The sequence below is a fragment of the Podarcis melisellensis genome (genome assembly GCF_964234715.1).
Source record: "Podarcis melisellensis genome assembly, chromosome: 6".
In the NCBI taxonomy this organism is placed as follows: Eukaryota; Metazoa; Chordata; class Lepidosauria; order Squamata; family Lacertidae; genus Podarcis; species Podarcis melisellensis.
In genome coordinates, this window is record NC_138538.1 from 1,193,845 (window position 1) to 1,207,923 (window position 14,079).

General features: G+C 49.9%; 1 protein-coding gene across 1 annotated transcript; it reads right to left on the reverse strand.

Moving 5' to 3' along the window:
• Window positions 1–5,555: 5,555 nt before the first annotated feature.
• On the reverse strand, window positions 5,556–13,509 carry LOC309373157 (WAP four-disulfide core domain protein 18-like). The gene is made up of 4 exons (XM_081917401.1): window positions 13,285–13,509; window positions 12,298–12,432; window positions 9,520–9,654; window positions 5,556–6,218 (listed from the first exon to the last, which is right to left on the reverse strand). Exons 1-4 carry the CDS (start codon window positions 13,376–13,378, stop codon window positions 6,202–6,204), a joined length of 381 nt encoding a protein of 126 aa, XP_081773527.1. The 5' UTR covers window positions 13,379–13,509; the 3' UTR covers window positions 5,556–6,201.
• Window positions 13,510–14,079: the final 570 nt, after the last annotated feature.

Here is a 14,079-nt window from a genome sequence, read left to right on the forward strand (position 1 = left end):
GAAGCAGTTTTGCGGCTATTTCTTAGCCTTATGGTCACTAACTGCTCAGGAGAGAGGAGTTTTTCAAGACTCAAAAGAATTAAAAATGAATTAAGGGCCACGATGTCTCAAGAGAGGTTGTCTGCACTGAGCATTCTGTGCATTGAAAGTGACAAACTTAGACAAACAAATTTTGATGAAGTTTTTTGACGTCCTTTAGAGGAGAAATTGTGAATTGCAGAATTTTAAATACCCATCATCATCCTTGGCTTCATTCAGTTTTGTTTATAACACTCTTCCATTTTCTTCTAGTCGTGAGGCTGGGGGGTTGGGGGGGTTGGGAGGGGCCTCACAAGTGGAGTAGCCGAGGGCCTCTCTTCATCTAAATCTGGCCCTGATCCTGGGGCAAGCAGAGCTCCACCCGAACCAGGATGGAACCAGGCTGTTGGCGCTTAAAATATAAAATGTTACAGGCAGGTTTAATTGCTGGTGGAGCGAGAACTGAGGAGACTGTGGTTTAAAAGAACTGCCCCGCCCCCCGATATGTAGATGATAAAAACCAAATAAAATTTAAATGCAGGTGGCAGAGAAGCAGGCATCGTTAGTGCAAGGGCGCAAGAGCGGAATTCATAAAGGCCAAAGCATCACAGTTCGAAACGCAAGTGGCAAAGGCAGCTGGAGAGAGCGGAAGCACACAAGTGTTTCTAAGCTATTGCCTTAATGCAATATTAGGAGCTCAGCTGGAGCGTATGGCACTGAGTTAAACCTTGAAACTTTGCTCCTACTTTGTTCCAGTTAACATTTGTTAAAAAACCTGAGGCATTTTTGTTGGGGATTGTAGGGAAAGACCTGCCAAAAAAGCTGAAAAACATCTTCATGTATGCGACAATGGCCGCGAGAGTTTTAATAGCACAAGGATGGAAGACTGAAGAAACCCCAAATAAAGAATCATGGCAAGAAAAATTGATGGACTGGGCAGAACTGGCAAAACTGACATACAAGCTATGGGACAAGGAGAACTGTGACTTTAAGGATGAATGGGAACCCTTTACAAAGTATCTGAAGATGCAACAAAGCCAACTGGACTCCTTGGCAGGTTTTGAATAAACATTCACAAACTTTTTATTGATAATATTCAGCTAAATAGTTTGAGGATTCTATACAACTTTGTAACATGCAGAAAACAGCAGTCTCAGAGAAACCAAAGACTGGAACTGAGGGAAGCCGGGGTGTGTGTGTGGAGGCGGGGGGGGGTTGTGTGGGAGGGAGGAAAAATGGGGGGGGGAGGAAACAAGGATGATATGTTTTTGGATAATATGTCTTGTTTTAATTTTGAATAAAAAAACTTTAAAAAAAGAGGCATTGAGGGCCACCGATTTGGGTGTCTCAAGAAGAAGAAGAATAAGAAGAATAAGAAGAATAAGAAGAAGAAGAAGAAGAAGAAGAAGAAGAAGAAGAAGAAGAAGAAGAAGAAGAAGATTGGACAATTTCATGGGAGGAGAGGGCTCTCCATGGTTCAGCCTCTACAGCTGGAGGCAGCAATGCTTTTGAATGCTACTTTCTGGAAACCTCAGGAGAGAAGAGTTGCTCTTGTGGCCAAGTCTTGCTTGCGGGTTCCCCACAGGCATCTGGTTTGCCCTGTGAGATTAGGATGCTGGACTAGCAGGGCTCTTCTGATGCTCTTGTGGAACCTTCAGGCACAGAGGCAGTCTACCTAGATTCCTGGGATGCTTGGGGCATTTGGCCACTGTGAGAAGAGGATGCTGGACTGGGCTGCTGGGATAACTCAGTCGGTAGAACATGAAATGGGCCATATTTGGCCTGATCCTGTAGTCTCTTCCTATGCTCTTCTTCACGTGAGCTCCAGTTACAGATAGGTAGCCGTGTTGGTCTGCCATAGTCAAAACAAAAAAAATTCCTTCCAGTAGCACCTTAAAGACCAACTAAGTTAGTTCTTGGTATGAGCTTTCGTGTGCATGCACACTTCTTCAGATACACTGAAACAGAAGTTTCCAGACCCTTCTATATAGTGAGAAGGTGGGGAGGGGTATTACTCAGAAGGGTGGTGGGAATGGGTGATTGGCAGATAGCTGTGATGAGCCTGCTGACGACTCTTAACGACTTTTTCGCGTGAGCTGTAATTCTTCGTGAGGGAGCTAGAGCCTGATCTGGTGCCAACTCCTGGGTACATGGATGCATAGCTGTCAACGTTTCCCCCTTTTAAAGGGAAATTCCCTTATTCCGAGTAGGATTCCTCGCAAGAAAAGGGAAAAGTTGACAGCTATGCATGGGTGACTGCAGATTGTACGGCCCTTTGAGGCCCGGGGGAAGCTGTGAATTGGAGTTTCTCTGCAAGAGGCAGGCGGGGGCTGGTGGGCGCACGTGGAGCTCCGCGGAGCTGGAGCTGCGTCTTGGTTCCCTTTGCTTCCCAGGTGCCCCTTGAGAATCCTATAGAATCCTTAAACTGTAGAGTTGGAAATCACCCAAAGGTCATCTAGCGCAACCCCCTGCAATGCAGTCTTCTTGGCGCTCGGCCGGGACTGGGCTCTCGGCTGGCGGCCCCAGGGCGGGTCCTACGCCCGGCTCTTGCAGCCTTCCGCACCTTTGCCGGGAGAGGTGGAATCAAGCAGGCAGAGGCGGATCCATAACTCCCCACCCCCCATTCCCAGGGTCCTTGGAGATGCTGGAGGGGACAGATCCTGCTGGCTGCCGCCTGCAAAGCAGGTGCTCACCCCGCTGGGCCTCGATCCTCCCTTCCCGAACTTCGCAGCCAAGCGCACCGCGGAGAAACCCGCGTCGGGAGGCCAACCCACACACAAAATGTCGCAAGCTAGTGCCAGTTGGAGGGTCGGGATGCTAACCCGGGGCGAGTCGTGTGTATGTGCTTGCCCGCGAGGGAAGCCCCCAAGGTGTCACCGACTGCAAGCTGCCCGGGGCGGGGATGCGTCAGTGGCAACTTCGCCATCTGCAAACTGCTCCGCTCCCCAATTTCATTCCGTAGATGGCAGTTCCCTGGGCGCCCGAGCACCCACACATTTCGGTGCCGGGGCCATGCACTCTGCAGGGCACCCACGGCCCGGGCACCCAAGTTTGTGGGGCCAAGCTGGCACTCCTGCCAGTCCCTATATTCGGTGCGCAGGAGGCGCAAAGGCACTCGATCGGTCCGCGGACAGTTGCGCCTTCTGACCACGAGGAGGCATCCAGTCCGCGGCTGCTTTCTGTTCGGTGGTGTGTGAAAACAAGGAATTGTGGGAGTTGTAGTTTCTATGGGGAGGGAGAGGGAGAGAAAGCGACTGATTGTTGCCGTGTGCCAGTGCTGGAGGGTGGAATTGGGGAGCTGCCGTTTGGATGGAGGTGCCTTGAACAGAAGCTGAAGTGTTATCTTCTGAGTTTACGCCAATAAAACGCAGAGAGGAGGAGCTAGGAGTCCATTGTTGTTTATTGCTAGGCAACAGGTTACAGTCGAATTGTTTCGCGAAACTGCAACCCCGCCCAAGGGTCCAGGCGGTGGTATTTATAACATTTCAAACAAAAGATTTCATTTTTCACCAATCATGTACATCATTACCTCATTACCTCATTGCTTGTAAGCTGCTCTGAGCCCGGCCTTGGCTGGGGAGGGCGGGTATAAATAAAAATTATTATTATTTCATGTTTAATACACATGCGCAATAAGCATTGCAAACTAAGCTTTGATTCGCACTGTGATCTGTTACACTGTGTTAGTGTGCATGTTGGGAAACTGTGTTACGTGTAGCCATTTGCACCATGTATCAACTTACGTTCTAGTTTATGAGCTGTATCTTTGTGATTCAAATGTTATGTACCTGTAAAGGTAAAGGTAAAGGGACCCCTGACCGTTAGGTCCAGTCATGGCCAACTCTGGGGTTGCGGCGCTCATCTCGCTTTATTGGCCGAGGGAGCCGGCGTACAGCTTCCGGGTCATGTGGCCAGCAGGACTAAGCCGCTTCTGGCGAACCAGAGCAGCACATGGAGATGCTGTTTACCTTCCCGCCGGAGCGATACCTATTTATCTACTTGCACCTTGACGTGCAACTGCTAGGTTGGCAGGAGCAGGGACCGAGCAACGGGAGCTCACCCTGTCACAGGGATTCGAACCACCGACCTCCTGATCGGCAAGTCCTAGGCTCTGTGGTTTAACCCACAGTGCCACCTGCATCTGTACTTCTTCCCTAATGGGGGAAGCCACTTGCAAAATCATCAGTTTCATAAAGCAACAGGTTACCATAACTTCTCTATTAGAAGCACACTCAATTAGAAGGATCTATAGGGGTTCACATGATCACATTCATTCTGGCCCTGTGGGCCCCCACCACAGAAACACTGGGGATACTTTGCCTATTAGAAAGATATTACCTGCATCTCAAAGGTGGCTTCCCAGGGGAGGGCAAAGGAGGCAGAAGAGAAGGGCTGTTTGGGCTGTCTCCTGCCCATTCCTTTCTCTGCCCTTATCTGGAGTTCTGAAGGTTTCCAGAGGACTAGCTTAGAATCCATGGCATTGTAGAGTTGGAAGGGACCACAAGGGTCATCTAGTCCAATCCCCTGCAATGCAGGAATCCTTTTGCCCAATATGGGGCTTGAACCCACGGCCCATGAGATTAGAGAGTCTCATGCTTGACCAACTGCAGCAAATCGGATCTTAGAATTGTCTAAGACAACCCTCTGAGATGCAAGACGCATAGCTGAATACAACCCAATTCCGTGATGCACCTGAAAGACATTCAGATTTGTTAATCATCTCCCTTTCACTTCATTTTTCACAATCTCTCTGCAATGTGTAATCTATGTGCCTGCAACTCTGGGTAACTCAGGTTGAAACTGAAGAAACAGGCCTCGTTTCATCAGCTGTGAAGATGCCACAAGCCTCTTTGAGCTCATTCCTGGCCTCTCCTCCCATGTGACCTGCCCACCTACTTATGCTCAAAATGATAGATGCATAGTCATAGGATCATAGAATTGTAGCATTGGGAGGGACCCCAAGGATCATCTAGTCCAACCCCCTGCAGTGCAACCTGCCACTGAGGTCGGCATATTTGCAGGTGGGGTAATAAAAGGGCATTTTCCATTTGTAAATGTGACACTTTAAAAAAGGTAGGTTGGGAAGCAGAAGATCCAGCTGAATGGGGTCAAAGCTTCCTTTGGGCTCCAACCAGAACATCCCTCCTTGTTTCCAAGGGAGGCCAGACCTGGGAAATACCGTATTTTTCACTCTATAAGACGCACCAGACCACAAGACGCACCTTGTTTTTGGAGGAGGAAAACAAGAAAAAAAATATTCTGAATTTCAGAGCCAGAACAGCAAGAGGGATCGCTGCGCAGTGAAAGCAGCGATCCCTCTTGCTGTTCTGGCTTCTGGGATAGCTGAGCAGCCTGCATTCGCTCCATAAGACGCACACACATTTCCCCTTGCTTTTTAGAAGGGAAAAAGTAAGTCTTATAGAGCAAAAATAAGTTAGTTCTATTTGTTGTAGGTGGTATTGATTGATCCAATAGCTGCAATCAAAGCTTGCTCTGTCTCATGGAGGTACCCAAAATCACATGCATCAGTGAGTTGAGAAGAAGTCCTGTTGTCTTTTATTTCTGTACAGAAAGGACCAGCATGGCTTTCTTTGTCCCAAATCAACTGGCCGCCAGATAAGGGATACAGCGTTCCAAGCAGTTTTATACATTAGGCAAAAATTCCACACATTCCATTAAGTTTAAATTTCCTATGCAATCAAAGTACTCAGTTCCTCTTACCCCATTTCCTTATAAGACACTTAACCCCGTGATTGCTCTATAGTTACTACAGTGGGAGGCATGCGTACTAGATAAGCGTTCAGACCTAGACTTTTATTGGCAGGATTAGATTTCACCTCCAGTTACCAACCACATTCCTTCTGAGCATGCTCAGTAAGTCGAAACCTTACATGATGCAATTATTTATAATTCTACATCACAAGTGTAAATAGGAGTTGTGGGGAGAGTTCTGGTTGCTTGTTCCATGCACGTTTACTAGAGAAAGCAAGTCTTCCCCTGTAAGACAGTTGGGTGAGACTTGAAGCAGCTGTTGTCAAGGCGCATCTGTTCCAGAAGCATTGAAGAAGCAGGAATTCCAGGTGGTTGATGGGAGAACTGCCTGGGCTCATGAGTTGGGAACCCACCTTTGGCGAGCAGTGAAGCTGTGTCCTTCAACCGGACTCCTCTGGGTCCTGCTGCCCTTTAAGCCTCATCAAAACCTGGGAAGAGCAGAAGGGAACAGTTAGAGGGAGGTGAGGGAGTCCTGTCCTGCGTGAGCTGCTCCATTTGCAGAGTCTTGTTTGCTGGGGGTGCTAGGCATTCAACCTGAGACCTTCTGCATGCCAGTCAGCCATCCTTGCCACCACTGAGCAATGCCTGTTCAACCGCCGGCCTATGGACGAGGAACCAAATGAAAGGCATGCTTGTAAAAAAATGTAAATGAAAGGACAGTCAGGAACTAGAGAAAGATCTGAGGAATGGGCTCAGGCAGGGCCAGTTTTCAAGTAGAATGAAGCAATGGTTTATGCAAAGCTGTGGGCAATTGGGCAAAATCTAGGGCAACCTTGGAGGAAGACAGTTACATCTGTTCAGGCCAGGAGCTTCTCTGCCTGATGGACCCACCCCCTCTTTTGTGACTACAAGAGGAATATTTGGAAACAAGGCTGGTTTCCTCACCATCGGTCACTGTTAAGAAAGAAAAAAGATGGTTGCTTTTCCTGCTCATTTATCCACTGCACCAAGGGCTCTAGCAGAACACAGGAAGATCAGAAGAGCCTGCTGGATCAGGCCAGCACCCTGTTCTCAGTGTGGGAAATCAGCTAGCAGGATCCAAGCTCAGGAGCCAGCTCTCCTCTGCCATGCTATCCTGCAAGTGGTATTCAGAAACACTCCTGCCTCTGATGATGCAGGCAGCACATAGTCATCCTGGCTGTTGTTGTTTAGTCGTGTCCGACTCTTCGTGACCCCCTGAACCAGAGCACGCCAGGCACCAACAGACTTCTCCTCTATGAATTTTTCCAATCCTCTTTTAAAACCATCCAAGCTGGTAGCTGTCGCTGCCTCCTGAAATCAGGTGCGCTTCCATCTTGTGGTGAGAAGAGAGGGACATAGCTGTTGATATTTTCACCCCTCCCATGGCAAGAATCTCCTGATCTGATGTTTTGAGAAAGGGGGGGGGGGGAGAACTACTCTTCTACTCTACCGCTCCTGCCTGACTGCCTGACTCTGTGTGTGGAGAGAGTCTTATATAGTGACTAGATGGCTGAGTGGGAGCTGTAACACTCATGCAAGCCAGTAGTTCTTTAGTTTGTAGTAGCTATTAGAAATAAAAGGAGTTATGCTTCACAGCTAGCTTCTGCGTTATTTATACTCTGCTGAGTCTGGTGCTCACAATGCACAGTTGTGGGTCCAGTGCACTGGGACCTGGTTTCCAGGATTGGAAGGTCTCTGAAAGTGCTCCAGTTGCCTAGCCTAGTCGGGGCAGAACTAGTTATTGAGCCATGTCACTGACATCAGTTGAAAGGCGTACTGACAATAGCAATGGTCAGGAGAGGGCCGGACTCAGTTACAGACTGCAACTGTGTGCCGAGGAAGAACTCGGGAGCGGAGTTTTAATGGCAGAGTTTATGTTCTCTGGGACTTATTTGTAGCCGCAGCCTGTATGCGAGTGATGAACAGCGGAAGTTGGAATGTGATCTTGCAAAGACTGAACAAAGGAAGATGATCACCAACTCTCCCAGCACACCAGGTCTGAGACAACAAGAAGATTATGAAGGGCTACAGCAGTGTTTCCCAACCGGTGTTCCGCGGCACACTGGTGTGCCGTGAGACCTTGCCTGGTGTGCCGTGGGAGGGAGGCGGGAGAGGCGGGGCGGCGGCAGCATCTCCTGCTGGATGCAAATCCAAACATGGCGGGCGCCTCCCTCGCTCCTTTGTAGGCGGACCATCGAGAGAGAAAGAAAAGGAGGCGAAAGAGCGAGAGAAGGCGTCTGCGCGGAAAGAGGAGCGAGCAGTGCGCCTGCACGCCGCGGCGCCCGAGATCGCTTCTCCCCACCGCCCCTTGCTTCAAAAGAGGTCCGGGGACAGCGGGAAGCGCTGCCCCCGGACCTCTTTTGAAGCAAGGGGCTGCGGGGAGATCGCTTCTCCCGGTGCTCCGAAGCGGGGCGGGGGGGCGGGAACACCTGCCCCAGCCGCCCCGCTTCGGAACGCTGCTCCGAAGCGGGGCGGGGGGGCGGGAACACCTGCCCCAGCCGCCCCGCTTCGGAATGCTGCTCCGAAGCGGGGCGGGGGGGGCGGGAACCTCGCACCCCGCCGCCGGGCATCGGAACGATGCCTCGATGCCGGGCGGTGGGGCGGGAACCTCTCCCCCCGCCGCCAGGCATCGGAACGATGCCCCGATGCCGGGCGGTGGGGCGGGAACCTCTCCCCCCGCCGCCCGGCATCGGAACGATGCCCCGATGCCGGGCGGTGGGGCGGGAACCTCGCACCCTGCCGCCGGGCATCGGAACGAGGTCCTGGACCTCTTCTGAAGGCAGGCGGGGGCAAAAGTCTTTGCTCCCCCCGCCTGCCTTCCTGGGACAGCGGAGACTTCTCCGCTGCCCCGGGCGATCTTAAAATGCTGGCGGGCGGGAGCGAAGCGTTCGCTGCCGACCCCCAGCATTTTAAAATCTCCTCGGGGCAGCGGAGACTTCGCTCCCGCCCGCCAGCATTTTAAAATCGCCCCGGGACAGCAGGGGCTTTTAAAATGCTGGCGGTCGGCAGCAAAGCCCTCCTGTCCCCGGAGCTTGCGGGGCGGGAGGTGGGAAGAAGGGCTTTTCTTCCCACCGCCAGCCTTCAGAACAGCCTTCTGAAGGCTGGCAGTGGAAAGAAAAGCCCTTGTCCCCGTCCCCCCCAGCCTTCAGAAGAGGTCGGGGGACAGACTGTCCCCGGACCTGGTCTGAAGGCGGTTTCCCTAGGAACGCATTAATTGATTTTCAATGCATTCCTATGGGAAACCGTGCATTGCAAGACGAAAAACTCGCAAGACGAAGAGACTTGCGGAACGAATTAATTTCGTCTTGCGAGGCACCACTGTACTTTTTATATAGTCAATATAGGCACAGAGTTAATTTTTTTAACATTTTCTCATGGTGGTGTGCCTCGAGATTTTTTTCATGAAAGAAGTGTGCCTTTGCCCAAAAAAGGTTGGGAAACACTGGGCTACAGATGTGAAATGGATTTTATATTCATAAGAGGTGCTGCCCGAGAGGAGGAAATAATGGCTTGCTGTAAGAATGGACAACAACTAGTAAAGGATGAAATGGATATTAAAGAAGAGATTATATATCAACAGGAGGAAGAGATGGACATATGTTTGCAACAGGAGCGGAAAACCTGATTTTTTAAAAAGAAATTGTATTAAATCAAAGTAATTCGGATTGATTTGTAATGATTTGGAAAACCAATAAAAAATAATATATATATAAAAAGGAGAGGGCAAGACTCTAGTCGTGTGCTTGAGCCTCTGCATCCTGCCCTTACCTGCCGGGGCGCAAACCTTGCTGCATCCCATTGGGCAACATTTGTCGGTCCCTTTGCAGTGGTTGTCCTCGCAGCAATCCGTTTTGCATGGCAGCCCAGGAGGGATTTTGAACTTGGGGCACTCGCCGGGTTTTACTGTGGGGAAAACACACACAAAAGAGAGACTATTAAACCGTGGAACTCGCATTTGCATGATTTCCTCCGGATCCAGTCCTGTCCTCTTGAACTTATAAGCCACCCAGAGCCCAAAGGCTAGGTGATGGGCAACACAACAGGTGTACTGGAGAACGGACTTTCCCCAGGTGGAGGCGTCCAATGGTCTGGGTCTGGAGTGTGGGCGCTTTTCCCAGGTTGGGATTTAGGAGAGTCACCCACCTTGGGTATAAAGGCTTTAACGGCAGATTTTCAAATTGGGGGAGGGTGGGGGTGATGTGTGGGAATGTTTAGGGATGCAGGAGAGGATATGTTGTTTGATTATAGCCTTTCCAACTTGTGTAAACAAGTTCCCCAATTTCAGAAGAGTAACACATTCCCCTTTATATTAAGCTTTGCAACGGTTGCGTTTGCTCAGGCTCGCTAAAGCCTCTATGATAACTGTTCTGGTATTTCCCCCTTATTCTGTCATAAAAGATAAGACAAGACACAGTCTTCTATAAAAGTATAAAAAGGTGTACTAACACATCATTCTGTTCACAAAAGGATCCCAGAAGGGAGACTTAGCTTAGAAAAGTAACATTCACCTGGAAACTATCTCATAAGGAGACAGTCCCTTTGTCCTCTCCTGGCTGGAGGCCAAGAGAGCATCTTTGGCTAAGCAGATGTTGATTCTTCAATGCATGTAGTCAAAGGAGAGAGATGGCTGCCCTGCCCTGTGCTTTTGTCGTTACCTGCACAGGTGAGGCCATGCCCACCTCTAGTCACATGCAGAGGAAGTCTGTCCCAGCCCAGAAGGAAACAGGAAGTTTACCTGCTGGCTGGACAATGTGTAAACATGTTCACTCTAGGAATGTACTTGACTGCTCTTGTGTTTCACATCCCACATGATGGGATCCTGGAAGAGGACGTGAAGTTCCTCTGGATTCCACGGCAGGGCATGCCTTCATCATCTCTCCCTCCCACAATGAGCCAAGACCAAGGACCCTTCTGATCCATATTGGGTTTCTGAGGGGTTTGACTGCATCCTTCTCAGGCTCCTCATAGCATTATTTGGGAAGCAGATGATGGTCTGCGTGCCCTCCTTCAGCTTTCCCCACTGCGTTGGCTTTGAGAGGGTCAGGGAAGTCACACCTCTGTTCTTTTATTCTGATGCTGGTGTTGGGGTCAGTACTCTAACCGCACAGACTCTGGCACTCTCAAAAGGCAGTGTTCCCCCTCCTTTCCCAGCACAGAGAGAGTCAGCTCGCTGCCACAGGGCTGGTTTTGAATAACTCAGAATCGTAGATGACCTGAGGGCAGTGCTTTTTCTGGGGGGACATGGGGGTGTGCATACCCTTAAACATTTTGTGAATCTTAAGTTTGGCTTCATTGAGGGTCAGTATTTCAATATGAGTAGGAAAATGAGAGGGACACGGGTGGCTCTGTGGGTTAAACCACAGAGCTCAGGACTTGCCAATCAGAAGGTCGGCAGTTCGAATCCCTGTGACAGGGTGAGCTCCCGTCGCTCAGTCCCAGCTCCTGCCAACCTAGCAGTTCGAAAGCACGTCAAAGTGCAAGTAGATAAATAGGTACCACTATGGCGGGAAGGTAAACAGCATTTCCGTGCGCTGCTCTGGTTCACCAGAAGCGGCTTAGTCATGCTGGCCACGTGACCCGGAAGCCGGAAGCTGTACGCCGGCTCCCTCAGCCAATAAAGAGAGATGAGCACTGCAAACCCAGAGTCAGTCATGACTGGACCTAATGGTCGGGGGTCCCTTTTCCCAGGAAAATTTTTCCCTAAAATTTTTTTTAAGGAAAAAATGCACTGCCCGAGGGTCATCCAATCCAACCCCCCTGCAGTGCAGGAATTCCAGCACAAGAATCCCTGAGAGATGGCCATCCAGCCTCTGCTTAAAGACCTCCAATGAGGGAGTGTCCATCACTTTCCAAGGGTGTCCATTCCACTGTGGAACAGCTAACTCACTTTCAGAAAGTGATTCTTAATGTTTAGTCAGGATCTCTTTTCTTGTCATTTGAATCCATTGGTTCGGGTCCTCCCCTCGGGAGCAGCAGAAAACAAGGGCCAAATTGTCCATGTGACAGCTCTTCAGATATTTGAAGGGCTGTCTCACTTGAACAATTGTTTGACGTATGCAATTGTTTTGTGCCTTTTTTTTTTTAGATACACTTGACCTTCCGATACGATTGTAATGATTGTAGCATTTGTTAATTGCCATTGTTAACTACTGTGAGCTTGTATGACCTCAGCATTTTTGTTGGAATAGAAATACTACTGGTAAAACACATGGTGATTAAAAAAGATCATTAGTGGGAGGTTTTGTCAGAGATGAGGGCTACACTTGTCCCTTTGAGTATTTCTCAGGAGTGCTTGAAAGCCTTTGTGCCAGAAGCACATTGAAGTCCTGGGGAATTTATAAAGCTAAGAATCTTAACAGCTGCTGAATGGCTGGATTCTGACCTCTCAGTTCTTGCTGAGCTCCTCAGTAAAAAGTGGACAAGCTCACAGGTCCCAGCTCTTTCCCATACACCCCACCTTCCTCTAATATAGGTGACATCCTATTGAAGGTGGGACTGGTGAACCCCAAGACCCCAGTCTGCTTCTGAAGGGAAAGGACTTCTTACAGTTTAGCGGAGTTTGGCAAGTGTGGCCACAGTTGTTGCTGCAGCACTTCTTGTCCCCAGGACATGAATCATCTCCAGAACATTCCTCCACACACGTTGCACCACCATCCGGTGTGGGGCAGTATCCTGGCTTCCCTGGAACAGAACAACCGCATGACTTCCCAGCAGTGGAGTGGGGGTCTTTTAAGTCAGCTCACTCTGGGCTCCGGGCTCCCTTATAGATTTGGAGAGTTGGAAGGGATCCTCAAGGGTATCAAGTCCAAGCCTCAGCTCAAGAATCCCTGCAGGTGACCATCCAACCTCTGCCTAAAGGCCTCCAAGGAATGAGAGTCCACCACCTCACGAGGGAGCCTGTTCCACTGTCAAACAGCTCTTATCATCAGAAAGTTCTTCCTGATGTTGAGCCATCATCTTCTTTCTTGTAATTATAATCCATTGGCTTGGGTCCTACTCTCCAGAGCAGCAGAAAAACAGCTTGCTCCATCTTCCATGTGACAGCCCTTCAGGCATTTGAAGAGGGCTGCCGTGTCACCTCTTAGTCTTCTCTCCTCCAGTCAAAATATACCCAACTCCCTCAACTGTTCCTCACAAGGCTTGGCTCCCAGACCCTTGATCACCTCTGTTGCCCTCCTCTGCACACCTTCCAGCTCATTAATATCCTTCTTAAACTGTGGCACCCAGGACTGGACATGGGACTGTATGTGTGGTTATATAATAATATAACACAAAGGGCTGGTCTGGGCAGGTGGGGGATGCAGCTGTCTTTTAGCAGCACACCAAGATCACAGCATTCCAGAATTGGAACCCCAAAGGTTCATCTAGTCCAACCCCCTGCGACACAGGAATCCCAGCTAAAGAATCCCTGACAGGTGGCCATCCATTACTACGTATAAACCTCAAGTGAAGTAGAGTCCACCACCTTCCAAGGGAGCCTCTGCCTTTGATTAACCGGCAGTTTCAAGGCCCCTTCCTGGCAGTGCTGCTTACCTTCTGACTCACAGTCTGGTGTCTGAAAACCTGCTATTGTCAGCTCAGCACAAAGGATGAGGAGCCCCGCAAGGACCACGAGGGCAGACTTCATGGTGCAGCTTGAAGAGAGGCGTGAGTGCCAAGACCCAGCCCCTCGGGGATATATAAGCCCTCCTTGAAGAAGAGGTTGGCTTTGGAACCAGAGCCAAAAATTAGCAGGTGATGCAACGATGAGACGACAGTTTGGGTGACCTTTTCACAAAAAATGGGTTTTGGCAGGAAATGAAGACATTGCCTCCGGAGATTGGTTCATACCTGTTTGGGGCCATTGTTGGCAACTTTTTCCAGTCAAAACTGGAGCTTCCTGGTTCTGCTGGCTTCTGGCAGGAGTAAACCCCAGGACATGGGAAAACCCCACAGCCCTGATCTGGCTTGGCAGAAAGGGGGTTTCGTGCGAGGTGGAGGGCAACATTGCTGGTGATTCTCAATGGGCAGCTCTTTGTCCCCTGAGTAAAAAAAACAACAACAAAAAAACGGCAAAAATGTTACTGCTAGCAAAAGTGGAGCTGAGAGCATGAAAATATTATTACAATCAATATCGCTATCTGACTCCAGCCCGTCTGCTTGAAGTCCGGGAAGGGTTAACCACTAGTAGGGGGAGTCCTGCTGATGCACATCAACTAGGAACTCCCCCGGGTCTCCAATAGGGGGTGTGCCTTGGGCCCTAACCCCCTTAGGCTTCGGACAGGGCCCCTGGAATCCTTTATTGGACTACCCTTCAATAAGTGGGGCAGGTGATGGCGCTACCTCCCC

Bases quoted from the DNA above. Each gene is read 5' to 3' on its own strand.
- LOC309373157 (XM_081917401.1), bottom strand. From the start codon at position 13,378: ATGAAGTCTGCCCTCGTGGTCCTTGCGGGGCTCCTCATCCTTTGTGCT. The intron at 12,433-13,284 runs GTAAGCAGCACT...GTTCTGTTCCAG, and splicing joins ACCAGACTGTGAGTCAGAAG to GGAAGCCAGGATACTGCCCC. The intron at 9,655-12,297 runs GTAAGAAGTCCT...TTTTCCCCACAG, and splicing joins TTGCCAAACTCCGCTAAACT to TAAAACCCGGCGAGTGCCCC.